We start from the raw sequence: 14673 nt of genomic DNA, 5'->3' as shown, positions 1-14673 counted from the left end.
TTTGGTGCAAATTTTTATTTAAAATTTATTTGCAAATGGTATCCTGCCATACATGTTTTTGTTTCTGTTTTCACTCACAGCATTTAGAATCTACGTGCATTGCTGTATGGGTTAGTGTGCTTCCTGTCCCCACCCCCCCATCCTGCTGAACATCACTCTGTGGCGGGCACTCCCATTTTACCTGCCCACCCCCCAGGGATGGACACCAGGTCGCCTCCCAACTCCTACCCCTTGAAGCAGTGCCTCGAGGAGCCTCCTCCTGAGTCCCCTGGAACCAGTATCACCGTTTCTCTGGGATGCATACCCAGAAGTGGGGTATTAGCTTGTAGAGTATATGGAAGCTTCATCTGGCCAAGTGAGCCAGACTGCCTCCTAGCCAGGCTGCGCCGGGCTACTCTGCCACCAGCCGAATGGCAAGCCCCCAAACCTGGCCAGCAGCTAGCCTGACCCACTTTCTAACTTATTGTCAGTCTAATAGTTGTACAGTGATACCTCATTGATTCTTTAATTTGCATTTCTGATTACTCATGAGTTTGAACCAGCCTTCAGAGCTGTTAGCATAGTTAAGACATGTGAAGTGCTTAGAACAGTACTCAGCACAGACCTAACAGGGTGTCTCTTGTTGTTCTGTAAATACAAGCATCATTTAAATGACGGTTTAATAATGTTGTCCTATTATGAAGCTTATATTTTAGTGGCTATTTCTGGCCTTGAATTCATTCATGGTGTGCCTTCTAGTGTAGCACTCCTTTCTGTCCACTGTCCACTTCTCTCCATGTCCACTGTCCCCACCTTGTTTCATCCACCCCCTCCGCCAGCCTTGGCAGTCACTCAGGACACCTCCGTACTCCAGCACCAACTCTCCACACCACAGCTAGAGGGATCTTTTAGAAATCTCTCCTTTCTGTCCGTGGTTTCCCATTTCTCTTATGATGAAGTCCTCAGCATAGCCTGCCAGGAAGGGCGGCCCCTCCTGGTCCCAGCTCCGGTCTCTCTGCCTTCTGGCCCCACTCGCCGTCCCTCAGGGCCTTCCTCCTCACTGTTCCTTCCATGTGGAATGATTTGCCTGCACCGCCCCCCACCCCACCAAGTCCCTTCCTTCTCAATCTTCACAGTTCAGCTTAGATTTCATTTCCCTGATTCTTAGACTGGAGCGGCCCTCCAGTTCTCCTGTCACAGCTCTTCCATCCTCTTTAATCAAATCACCAGCTCTACAGTGATCCACTTGAAGCCCTTCTCCCCTGCTGATTGCCCTGAGGGCATGGGCTACCACTGTTCTGCCTCCGTGTTCCAGCACCCAGCACAGTGCTATAAATCCTGCACTGGCTGTTGAACAACCAAGGCCAGGTTACCACAGAACAGTTTTAATCAAAGACAGCCAGAGTAGGGGCGCCTGGCTGGCTCAGAGCATGTGACTTTTGATCTTGGGGTTGTGAGTTCGAGCCCCATGTGTGGTGTAGAGATTACTTTAAAACATAAGACATTTAAAAAATTTTTTTAAATATTTTTATTTATTTTTGAGAGAGAGAGAAAAAGAGAAAGCCAGCAGAGGAGGGGTAGAGAGAGAGGGAGACACAGAATGCGAAACAGGCTCTAGGCTCTGAGCTGTCAGCACAGAGCCCGACATGGGGATCAAACCCATGAACCATGAGATCATGACCTGAGTCAAAGTTGAATGCTTTACCAACTGAGCCACCCAGGTGCCCCTAAAACATAAGATATTTTAAAAAATAAAAGGGTACCTGGGTGGCTCAGTCATTAAGCGTCTGACTTTAGCTCAGGTCATGATCTCACGGTTCATGAGTTTGAGTCCTGCTGCAGGTAACGCAGAAGCCCCACTTTGGGTAAGCACCAATTCTTTCTTTCTCTCTCTCTCTCTCTCTCTCTGCCCCTCACTCACTTGTGCCCTCTCTCTCAAAAAAATAAATACAGCCAGAGTGAAACACAGTCCTACAGCAGCCAGGCCAGAGGAGCACGAGACACTGTCCCAGATAGAGAAGGCACTGGCTCCTGCTGCTGGTGCCCATAGGCCTTATCTCACGAGGACCGGCAAAGCTACCTCAGAGGAGCTCGTGACTCATCAAGGGAGGAGGGAGAGGCCTTTTGGGGAGATAAAAGCGCTGCATCTTGATAAATGATAAAGTCCAACCCAAAATATAAAAATCTTATTTTGGACAAAACGTAGATGCTTTTAAGAGTGCCTCATTAAAACAAACTAAGGAAATCAAATCAGCAAGGAAAATAACTCTTCAAATGGACAGGCTCCATTCTGACTCAGCTCGCAGCCTTTGTTAATCAAGTTGTTTCTTTCCCTACAAAGAGTATGTACCTCACTTTGCCCCCATGTGTTTTAAAAAAAAAAATAGTATTTGAAAACAATCTTGGGTAGTTTATTTAAAATCTGCACAGTTGTGTCAAGGATAAGAAAGACCTTTGTGAATCCTTGTATATGGTGAATAAGCATGCCCTAATGTATTATTGATCTGAAGGTTGGTGGTCCACAGGATTCTTCTCTATGTACACGTATGTCTCCCCTGGGGGTTTGCATCCAATTCCCTGGCTTCACCCACTCTACCTCCACTGAATCTACCTCTGTAACATTCAGCTGCCCTCGGACTCCTCTCCCATGTTCCTGGGCACCAAAGGTTGTACCTGTCAACTCTGCCTCCTCCTGCTTTTCTCATGAATGGTCTCACTGCCCATCCCACCCATCCCCCCACTAGCAGCCTGAGGGGGTCCCTGACTCCTGTGCAGGAGGGCTGCACTCAGGGGGCCTCTGTGCAGATGAAAGGTCCCCCATGTAGCTGGGGAGAGGGCCCCAGGGCTGGTGCAACAAATGATTCAAGGCATAGAACCTGCTGGCAAGCAGAGGTGCTGCCTTCTGTGAGGACTGGTTCTTTGTGGGTGCCGGTGTGGTGTGGGAGTCACAGGCAGCAAGCCCACAGTTCCCTGTGTTTCTTTAACTTGGGCAGCAAAGACCCCAAACTTCTGGAGTTTTGGAGACAGGGAGCTCCAGGCAGGAGTAAACCAAAGTAAAAGCAACCTTGAGACCGTGTTGACATTCTTCCGTAGCCTGGAACGTGGCCAGACTCTCGTTTCTAGCACAGATTTTTTTCTCTCCTTCACATCTATAGATTTTACTAACGATAAGTGAACATACACTAAACTTTTACCCTGACTCAGGCACTAAGCCCTTTTAATACCCTATCTTAGGCTTCCCAACACTCTAACTACTGTAGTTATGTTTACTGGGACACCCCCAAGTTCAGGATGAAGTTCCAAATACTCTTCATTTAAAAAAAGTAAAAAAGAAGTGAGGGATGCCTGGGTGGCTCAATCAGCTAGGCATCCGACTCTTGGATTTTGACTCAGGTCATGACCTCACGATTCATGGGTTGGAGCCCTGCATCAGGCTCTGTGCTGATAGCACGGAGCCTGCTTGGGATTCTCTCTCTCTCCTTCTCTCTCTGCCCCTCCTCTGCTTGCATGCTCTCTGTCTCCCTCTCTCTCTCAAAAAAAAAAAAAAAAAAAAAAGGCTTTCCATGACCTTGTGCCAACCTCCCGCACAGCCTTTTTTCTAGCTTCATTGCCTCCCCTGGAATGCCAGCCCCTATATTCTGTTCCCACACCCTTGCCTGGTCAGTACGTCTTCCTCAAAGAACTGGTTCAGGCCCTACTCTCCATAGAAAGCCTTCCGCACTTAGCACCCTGCACCTGTACAGCTGTCAGCCACACTGATGAGCACTCTATGTCTCTCTTGACTTGCCTGTTCCCACACAAGAAGTAGGTCTCTGGTAAGGCTGGACTGGATGTTGTATTTCTTTGTATCCCATTCCCCACTCCACCCCCACCCTGTGATTGGCATGGTCTGCGGCAAACAGTGAAAGAGAGTGAAGATAAATTTGTGTGTATGAATTCTGTAAACTGAAATCAATATTTCAACTTACACCAGAACTTTTTCAAGGTTGAAAATGAGCCCTAAGAAAACTGCCCCTGTGTAGTGCTCTTGGGGCTCCCTCTGCCCCAGGAACATCTATACATTCACATGTTTAAATATTCTTTACACAAACAGTTGCCAGAGAATCCTATCCCTCCATTCTCCAGCTTTCTAGAATTTTTTAAGGATCTGAACTAGGAGTGGATGATATCTGCCTATTTAAAATCACAGTCCTGTTTGGTTGTTGTGTTCCTGGGCTAAGATTCAAAGGAAATCAATGTTTCCAAAGTCTACCTTAAGACTATATGAAATAACTTCAGCTCCATGCAGCAGAAATGTCCTCTAGAAAATATTCCTTGTACTGAATGATCATTTTTCTCTGAAAAAAAAAAAAAAAGGTTAATGGCAAATAGCATAAAGCTCTTCTAAACCGTTTACATTGCCTCAGTGATATGGCTTTGTATACTCTAAAAATAGGCATTGGAAGTGATTACAAAGTCTAAAAGGCTAAACAGGCATTCCCAAAGTTTAGAAGTGTGCCTGCTGGTGAAAGCTGCTGGGGGAAGGAGAGGCCATACAGCTGAGGACTTCTTCAGCGTCAGGGTCGGTACTCCATCCTGTCCCAGACTTCCTGCCTCGCTGGCAGGTCCTGTCTGCCTGCTGGGTCTGGGGGCGGCTGCTTCCCTGCTGTCCCTTCCATCTCAGCTGAGGCCCCCTTCAGGACAGCTCCTCAGCCGCCTTAGAGAAAGTAGCCACTCCTGCCCCACCTCTCTGTCTTCACTTCTCGCCATCAGAAAACCCCTTATTTATTACCGGGTACACCCTTGTTCCTGGCTCCCCTGTTGACCACCCCTGCCGCCCCCGCCTGCCTCACAGCTGCAGCCCTGCGCCCAGGGAAGGCCTTGGAGAGGTGCTCACCCCCAACCCGCATGCGCGCGTCTGTTTCTCATCTAGCTGTTCTCACAAAGTCACCTGGCTGCCTCAGTACAACCGTTCCCCTTTCTCAACCCCCCTTTGTAAGTGTCAAACTACCAAGCAGAGTGTCATGATGAGACGAAAATTTGAGATATTCTCTCCTTCTAAAAAGTCATTGATTTTATTCTAGTATAAATGCTATAGCTGCCATTTGCATGCCATGGTATCCCAAGAGAGTGATTCTTGGATGGGAAGATGTTAACAGAACTTCTAAGAGGCTAAGATTCGGTTTCTATGTTTCAGGTTAATCCAAAGAAGGAATGTCAGGTTGACCTGGTGTTTACCACAGATCGCTATAACCCAGAGGTAAGCTGCCATAATTGGTGAAGTATCCAATTAGCAACTCCTATGGATTTATTTTTTTAAAGGGGGAAAATCTGGGGGGTGCCTGGGTGGCTCAGTCTGTTGAGCATCTGACTTTGGCTCAGGCCATGATCTCACAGCTCCTGAGTTCGAGCCCCACGTCGGGCTCTGTGCTGACAACTCAGAGCCTGGAGCTGGCTTTGGATTCCGTATGTCCCTCTCTCTCTGCCCCTCCCCCAGCTCACTCTGTCCTTCTCTCAAAAATAAATGTTAAAAATTTTTTAAAAAACAAAAGGTGAAAATCTGAATATATAGTGACCCAGAGGTTTGCATTTGTTTTGTTCTGCTTCGTTTTCTATTCTCCAGAACTGGAGAACGGAGCTGGGCAGGAACTCAGTATTTAAGGCCTTTGACGTCATGGCCTTATGCAGGGCTACTTTTAAAACAGCCCGCAGAGCCACCATCACCTCCTTCCTTTGCCCCTGGGAGGAAATTTCACAGTCCCCTTGGTGTCTCTTCTAGCACCTCTGAATGCTTAGAATGACTCACTCTCAAATGTCAACCTGCCTTCCTCCTGTCAGCTGGTGACATTTCTTGTTAGCGGGCCGACTTAGCACGAGGCCAACCCAGGAGCTTCCATACAGAAGTCTTCTGTAAAACACAGAGCAGTACCAACGTATGCCACAGGCATTATTAGTCCCTACAATCCTGACCGAGCAGGCCATGGTTTGCCAAGTTTCCTTTACCCATCCATTCTTGGGAAGGGAGTAAACAGAAGACTCACACAGAAATTAGAGCCAGATGAACTTCCATGTGCTGGGCCAAGCTAGGCGTCAGCAGCTGGAACATGGGTGGAGAGAAGACCAGCCCAGATGCTCTCTGTGTAGTGCTGAGTCAGAGCAGGCGGCATCACATTCAAGTGTCTCAGGGGGGCAGAGCTTCCTTCCTGGGGGTTGGGGGGGGCAGGACCCCCACCTCGCAACCCAGACTGAGTCTTCTGGAGGAATGCTTACCAGTCTGTAGAGATAAGTTGTAACAAAATAACAATGTATTCTGACTTTGCTACTTCACCTAAGAATTAAGCATTTTCTTAAAGCTTAAAGAAGACCCCTTTGATTCTAGCGTTGCAAACTGCAAGTTAGATTAAAGCTAAAGGGAAAACATTTCCTAGATCATTTTGACGGGCAATAGGTTTCTGTAAAGAGCATAGCTAGCTAATTGAAATGTTCCATTTCAGAGGATGAGAGTGCTTTGCTTTGATTCTGTGGAGCTGTTTTGAGGGGACAAAAAGGAAAGTAAAAAGAAAACAAAACTGGTTCCTTTTCTCTTCCCTGGAAACGGCTTAGACATCAAAGGAGATTGTGTGCCAGCCCTCTCCTGCCTTCCATAAGCCTCTTCCAGATGCCCCCTTCACCTTTTTTCTATGTTGTGCCGATAATTCAGATTTTAACGTACCACCAAAGCTCCTTCTCATTCAAACTAGCACTCAGGGGATTCAGGGTGGGGGAGAGGGGAGTCAACCACTGGAAAGCACACCTCAGTTTTTTTGAGTTAGCACTGTGCTAGAAATGGGCTTATTAAGCAGATCCAATTTTGATTGAAATTTGTTTGTGCTTTTTTGTTTCTTTTTTGGTTGAAACCAAAATAGTTCTGGGCGTTTCTTTTTTGGTTGTTACCATCCAGGTTAAACGACCATCCAGTGTAAACAACTGTAAAAGTACAAAGACGTGAACTGCTCAACCGAGCACTCTGTAACAGGAGTTCTTAACTAGGGGCCCATGGATGGGTCTGGGTGGGGCCATGACGAGTGGCCACAAACTTCCTCAAATTCTAGGCCCAGTGTTGATGCTCTGAGCATACATGCAATTTTCTGGGAATAGGTTCCTGGCTTTTTTGTTGTTGGGGTAAGGAATCTGTGACCTGTAAGGATGGAGAAGGACTGTCTGACAGTTGAGTCCTACATTTGATGTTTACTTACAGCACCCAGTTGTCCAGATCCAGATGTCTCTGGATTGGAAACCAAGTGAGGATGATCCCAGAATACTCAGATGTCTGCATTTAAATGTGAATGCAAAAAACATCCCTTGAATGAGTCCCATTTGGGTGGCATCTGCCTACATTCCTTTCAGATGAGATCCTGGAGAAGAGAGATGGAATTAGTATAGAGGCAGGGCTCTGGCATCAGACAGGAGCTCAATTCCTGGCTTACCGTTTACTAGCTGTGAGACATGGAGTAAATTCCTCTTAGATTCAGTGTCTCGCTCTGTAAAATTGGAATAGGAGGACCGACTTCATAAAGCAGTATGAGGCTGTTGTCATTTTTGTTAATGGGGACAGCGTCATCTTTTAGTTTGAGTTAGCAAGCTTGAGGTCCAGCTAAGCATTTTGTTGGTCCACGGTAGAGAACCTTGAGGTTTGAACCAAGCAGTACTCAATAGACATCAATGATATTTCTTTAGAGTAAGCCCAGCATGATTATATAAGGGGGTTGTCAGAAAGCACTTTAAACAACAGCAAATAGTGAAGGACTGTTGTATTCAGTTGTGAGCACACAAATCACTTTCTACAAAGCCAAGACTCCTGCATCTATTAATGCCAATGCATCCTGCCACATATAGGGAATTTCTCAGTCTTCTGTGTATCTGTGTATTGGAGTGGGTGGGGAGGGATCAGTAGCCATTGTGTTTAATTCCAAAATCTTTATTTCAGGAAGGTGAGGAACGTTTGGGGAAATGTTCTGCTAGAGTGTTTTTCAGGAATCAGAAACCCAGACCGGCCATTAATGTGACTTGTACACGACTCATTGAGAAGAACAAAAGACAACAGGAGGATTACCTGCTTTACAAGCACATGAAGCAACTCAAAACCCCCTTGGATGTAGTCAGCATACCTGGTATGAATCAGTGTCTGGAATTTCTATATTAAAGAATATATATAATTGCTAAATCTTAAAAAGAATGATTATTTATGGGGCGCCTGGGTGGCTCAGTCGGTTGGGCATCCAACTTCGGCTCAGGTCATGATCTCACGGTCTGAGTTCGAGCCCCGTGTCGGGCTCTGTGTGACAGACAGCTCAGAGCCTGGAGCCTGTTTCGGATTCTGTGTCTCCCTCTCTCTCTCTGCCCCTCCCCTGCTCATGCTCTGTCTCTCTCTGTCTCAAAAATAAATAAAAACATAAAAAATTAAAAAGAAAAAGAATGATCATTTAAATTTTTATCCTCATAGTGGCACTTGAACTCAGAATGTGGTAGACCTTGTTACTGAAACAAAATGCAGAGGTATCCTTTTCCTATTCTTTGTCTCCAGGAAGCTATAGTAACGCCCTCAAGAGCTATCAGTACACCTTTAATCTCCCTACTTCCCATCCTAGACAAGGTTCAGCAAGAGCTGAACCTTCAAAGAAAAGGTAGAGGTCTTTGTAATAGGATATGCACGTAGGGGTGCAGTTTTCCAAGTTGAGCCCAGAGCCTGAGGCAACGTTTCTAAAGATTTCTGGTAGCGGCTTTGGAAACTTTAAGTGATTAGACACCATTCCAGATCCCCACTGTGCCCATCACAGACTTCCACACCAGGGCTGGGAGAGCCAGCCTGTCTCAGGGCCTTGCTCGGAGGCTGCAGTGGAATCAAGTTTATCTCCTTTTAGGTCAAGAGCTAATGGGCAGTGGTGTCGTCTTTAATAAGAAATGAGCCCTGCCCTCTGAAGTGACTCAGCTGAAGCGCAGCACAGCTCGTTTGTTCTGGCGCTCAGGAGAGCATGTGGGCGGCCGTTGAGACTGCACTTACTGGAAAATCCAATTTTCCAAACCACAAAAGTCATCTCTGGACTTGTGCTTGGGTATTGAGCTCGACATATGACCGCTCTAGCACCGCGGCTCCCCCCGCCCCATCCCACACTCTCTTGCAGCTCACTCGTTTGCCCAGCCACTACAACAGACCCGTGTCAACGTGGAAGGACCGGAGGTCTTCACTCCTGAGTGCATCCGTGCTCTGTCCATTTGTGGAGACCAAGTGTTCTTAAAAACCTGCAGGCAGGGGCGCCTGGGTGGCTCAGTCGGTTGAGCGTCCGGCTTTAGTGCAGGTCATGATCTCACAGTCCGTGGGTTCGAGCCCCGCATCCGGGTCTGTACTGACAGCTCAGAGCCTGGAGCCTGCTTAGGATTCTGTGTCTCCCTCTCTCTCTGCCCCTCCCCTGCTCATGCTCTGTCTATCTCTGTCTCTCAAAAATGAATAAACATTAAAAAAAAAAAACCTGCAGGCAGAATACTGCTCCTTGCCTTTCTAAAATTCAGAAGCTTTAGGATGTTTCTCATAGTAATTCTCTGACAACTCTGCTTGAATTCTGTTCCAAAGAATTATGAGGAACAATTCAAATCTTATATTGTGGTAGAATTTGTGTGTATTTTGTAGTGTCTGAAATAAATGGGCTAATGACTAATGCTTAAAATCTACAGTTATTTAGGGATTTTTTTTTCTCTTTTAGCATTGGCTGGGGAAATAAGAATTTATATATTTTCCTTAGAACAAAAATTTTAGAAATTGTATAGGACCTTTTCTTTGAATATTTGCTACAGGATCACTAGGTTTTGGACACTTTTTCTTTTTTGGAAATATTTATTTTTGTGAGGGAGAGAAAGTGCACTCATAGGCACACATGTGCAGCTAGGGGAGGGGCAGAGAGAGAGAGAGAGAGAGAGGGACAGAGGCTCTGAAGCAGCAGCAAGCCTGACTCGGGGCTGAAACTCACAAACCGTGAGATCATGACCTGAGCCAAAGTCGGATGCCTAACCAACTGAGCCACCCAGGCGCCCCTGGATACTTTATGATAGTGCAGATAAACTGCATTATGTTCAGTTAATAAGTCCTATGTGCCCACAAGAATCATTCTGTAACAATGTAACTTAATGTGGCTTGAAGCTCCAAAAAATTTTTTAATAGAGGGCACCTTTTTATTAACAGAATTTACAAGTTCTGTTAGCATTAAAAAAAATTTTTTTTTTAATTTTTTTTTCCCAACGTTTTTTATTTATTTTTGGGACAGAGAGAGACAGAGCATGAACGGGGGAGGGGCAGAGAGAGAGGGAGACACAGAATCGGAAACAGGCTCCAGGCTCCGAGCCATCAGCCCAGAGCCTGACGCGGGGCTCGAACTCACGGACCGCGAGATCGTGACCTGGCTGAAGTCGGACGCTTAACCGACTGCGCCACCCAGGTGCCCCTTAAAATTATTTTTAATGTTTACTTTTGAGAGACAGACAGAGCATGAGCAAGCAGGGGGAGGGGCAGAGAGAGAGGGAGACACAGAATCTGAAGCAGGCTCCAGGCTCTGAGCTGTCTGCACAGAGCCCGACATGGGGCTTGAACCTATGAACTGCAAGATAATGACCTGAAGCCAAACACTCAACTGACTGAGCCACCCAGGCACCCCTCTGTTGTCATTTTAAATTCAGCGGAAGCATATGATGGCACTATTTATAGCTTGTCTGTAAAACTATTAAAATGGAAAAGGCTCGGTTTTAGACAAAAGTCAGTCAAAACTGTGGCAGTCTCCTCGGATTAACCAGTTCAAATCCCAGCAGCTTCTATTCAGCATTTACTCCTCCACGACGTTGGGGTTCTGTAGTCCAGCTTGCTCTACAGTTGCTAGGTGAGGCTATCTAAATCCATTTCAGGATATCCTTGCTCCAAACTATTTTTCCCCAAAAAAGGTATTTGTGGTTTTTTGTTTTTTTTTTATGAGTACAGTTTTCACTTTTTCTGATGAATTTACAAACTTCCTATACATGAGTCCAAGTACTCTACAGAGGAAAAGACTGAAGACCTGGGACAACCAGCCAGAGACCTGTCACCTGAGTGATTCTATAGTAGCACTGCCAGCATTTATACTTTCAGTTGTCCACGCTGTTCACAGTGTTTGGGGTAACTGACTTGCTTTCTAGTAACGGGTTTTGTTGAACTCACAATGGCACTGGAAGATGAATCACGTGATGGGGAGCTGGATGAAGGAAGCTTTCACTGTCTCCCTCCCATCCCTACATACACAACAGGAATCCAGGGCTCAGCTCAAATCTCATCCCTGTGAAGTTTGCCCCAAATCTCTCCAGCCCAAAGGTCCCTCTCCCTTCCATGTGCTCTATCAGATCTTTGATCCTCCTTCTCTTGCGGAAGGTATCAGCTGTGTTTCTGCACTGTCGACAAGTAGAGGGTAGGGACCCATCTTCGTGTCCCTCCCATCACCCCTGCAGTCTGTGAATGATCTTTGAATTGATTACCATTACAAACCAGCCAAGTTCCACAGTACAAAGAAGAATTTATGCTAATTATTTTACCAAGAAGGATTAATTTCCTAGTAAGTTTGTTCTTATTCCTTACATATTATACTATTATTGGGCTTATATTTAAGCCAAGAATATCTCCACCATTTTTCATGAAATGTTGGTCCGTGAACAGTTATCTCATAAATTAATCACTTGCTAAAATTTGAGTTCCTAAAAGTCACAAAAAGTAATGTGTTAATGTAATGTACTAACCCCACCTCAAGCAGTGTAGTTAAGTAGGTTTTTATAAGTGTTTGCTGAAATAAAAAGATTGCAATTCCAAAAACAATACCACAGAAAAAACCCTCTTGGTTTCTGCATGTGTTCAAAATCACTGACAGAAATACTACCAATTCATTGATTAGCTTTAAGGCCAATGATCAGATAAAGATATTTGGAGATTGGCAAAGACCATCACATTGACTGTAGACCCAGACAGAAGGTAAGGTAGCAAAAATAATTGATAGACTTTTCCATCTAATATAAAGATGCTTCTCAACTAACAAGACTTCAACTTTGAGTATCATTATAGCTCTTACTTTGCCTTAATATCATACATTTGTACTAGTATACTATACTGGTGTACTAATATAGTACATTAATATAGTACAGCAAATAAGATTTTTATAGTGGCTTTACTCAGTAGGACAAATTGAAGCACATAAATCTTCATATGATGTAGAAACAGGTAAGAACAAGTCATGTGTCCAGCTCAAGGTCTTGCTGTAAGAGATGACGGATGTGACTTAAGGTTACGCCCCTATTTCAGTATTGAAACATTTGAAATTTTGTCCCCAAAATGTCATAACACAAATGTGTTTTCGTTTTCTTTCTCTCAGATAGCCATGGACATATTGATCCCTCTCTGAGACCCATTTGGGATTTGGCTTTTCTTGGTGGCTCTTATGTGATGTGGGAAAAGACAACCCAGTTTTTACATTACTACATGGCACAGCTCAGCAGTGTTAACCAATGGGTAAGAAAAAAACTGAAAGTCATTTTTATGTCACAAGAGATACAACCAATGCAGTTTTCTAAAACTAAATTAATGTGAATTTCTAATTTTATGCCAACAGTTTCATTCATTCAACAAATATTTCTGTGCCTGCAATGGGCCAGGTATAGTTTTAGAGACTGTGGACATAGCAGTGAAGAAAAAACATAGTGTAGCTGCCCTCATTGAAACTCTAGTGAGAGAAGACAAAGACGGTGAACTAATAAATAATATGTATCAAAAGGTGGTAGTAATTGCTATAGAAAAAAAGTAAGGGAGAAGGGAATGCAAGGTGTTGTTAGAATTACTACTTATATTGTCTAAAATAAGGCCCCTCTAATTTGAGCAGGGTGACAGTGGGGCAGAGGCCTGGGAGAAGTGAGTGAGCCAAGCCTCCACAAGGGAAGATTTTTTTCAGGCAGGAACTGAAGCATCAATGTGGCTGATGGGTTGGCGAAATAGCAGTGAGGCTACTGTGGCTAGAACAGAGTCAGCAAGGGGAGGGTACTGGGAAATGAAATCAAATGGAGAGGACCAGTTCCTGTAAGGCTTCGCAGGCCAGTGGAAGGACCTTGTATTTTACTCTTCAGAGGTTTTTAGCCCAGGAGTGATATGATCTGACTTACAATACCATCATTGTGGCTGCTATGTTGACACCAGACCACACAGAGACAAGAGTGGAGTCAGGGAGACCAGCAAAGTATTGCAAAAATCTAGGCAAGGTCTGGGGGTGCCTTGGACCAGGTGGTAGCCATGGAGGTGGTGAAAAGTGTTTGGATTCTTTATATATTTTGAAGTTAGACCAACCCTATTTGTTGATGTGGGTATATCTGAGAATGAGAAAAGTCACGGAGAATGAGAAAAGTCTTACAACTTTGGCCTGAGTAACTGGAAGGACAGAGTCTTCATTTACTGACTGGGGAAGGCTGCAGGAGGAACAGATCTGGAAAGAAATTAGCTTGATTTGGGGCATTCTAAATTCTACTAAACTACCACATGTGTAGTATTTAAAGTCACAAAAGTGGATGACGTCACAGAGAATGTGTAGATAGAGAAAAGAAGGTCTGTATTGAGAGAGTCCTGCTACACTTGTAACTTTAGAGGTTGAAGATATAAGAAAAGAAGGTGTTTTAAGGATGAGGCTTGGCTGTATCCAGTGCTGCTGGAGAATTGTGTGTGAAGAGGCCTAAGACTGACCATTTGATTTAGGCTGTCAGAAGTCATTGGAGAGCTTGTCAAGAGCTATCTCACTGGCACATTGCAGGCAAAAGCCTGAGCGGAATATGTTGGGAGAGACTGGGAAAAGCGAAATAGACATTCCATCTCTTTCAAGGAATTTAGCTGTAAAGGGGAGTATAAGAAAGAAGGGGCGGAGGAGCCAAGATGGCAGAACAGCATGGAAGTTTTTTTGTGTGTCTCACATCCATGAAATACAGCCAGATCAACACTAAACCATCCTGCACACGAGGATCAACAGAAAACAAGGGGCTATAGCTACAGGATGGGTGAGCATAGGGTTGAAAGAGAGTTTGTTTTCTGTTGTATTTTTAGGCTGGGAGATTTAACAGCATATTTATGTGGTGCTGAGAAAAATCCAGTCGAGAGGGGCAAAGTAGGACTTACAGGAAAGCAAAGGAAGAATTGTTGGAGTTCCTATCTTTGAGTAGGCAAGAGAATAGGATCAATCTAGGAGCTGCTTTTAGACAGGAATGTGAGGAGTTCACCTGGAGGGAGGGCAGACAAGCAATGGCATAGTTGCTGATAGGGGGCTGGATATCCTGGCGGGAGCCCCTGGATATTCTCCCTGCTTCTGTGCTCTCAGCGAAAGAGACAAAGTCATCAGGTCGGAGAAGGATAAGAGTGGAGGTGTTGGAAGTGTGGGGGATGCATGGACCTGGCATTGTGCGCCGCTGCAGGCCCCTTGAAGATCTGGGCTCGTGAATTTCAAGGAGGACCAGTCATGCCGAGCTGTCTGGGTGTGGGCATGGAGTAGGCCAGAGGTGGATGTAGCCCAATATGGGGTTCCTGTCAGGCAAGTGTGATGTAGAGAGAGAGGGGCATTAGCACAGTAAACAAAGTCAACTACTCCAAGAGAGGCAAGCTCAGATAACCTTAAGTACAAATTTCTAAAATCCATTTTCTTCATGGAT

General features: G+C 45.1%; 1 protein-coding gene across 1 annotated transcript in view; it reads left to right on the top strand.

Annotated features, from left to right (window-relative positions):
* The window catches only part of RARRES1 (retinoic acid receptor responder 1), a 57845-nt gene that overhangs the window by 12990 nt on the left and 30182 nt on the right, over window positions 1-14673 (top strand). The window contains exons 3-5 of the mRNA XM_047876557.1: window positions 5156-5218; window positions 7925-8108; window positions 12369-12505. Coding sequence (XP_047732513.1) covers window positions 5156-5218; window positions 7925-8108; window positions 12369-12505 — 384 coding nt within the window. The remainder of the gene's footprint in view (window positions 1-5155; window positions 5219-7924; window positions 8109-12368; window positions 12506-14673) is intronic.

Source organism: Prionailurus viverrinus, chromosome C2 (assembly GCF_022837055.1).
Source record: "Prionailurus viverrinus isolate Anna chromosome C2, UM_Priviv_1.0, whole genome shotgun sequence".
Taxonomy (NCBI): Eukaryota; Metazoa; Chordata; class Mammalia; order Carnivora; family Felidae; genus Prionailurus; species Prionailurus viverrinus.
Note: the sequence above shows the minus strand (reverse complement) of the source record. Positions and strands in the feature narration are given on the sequence as shown.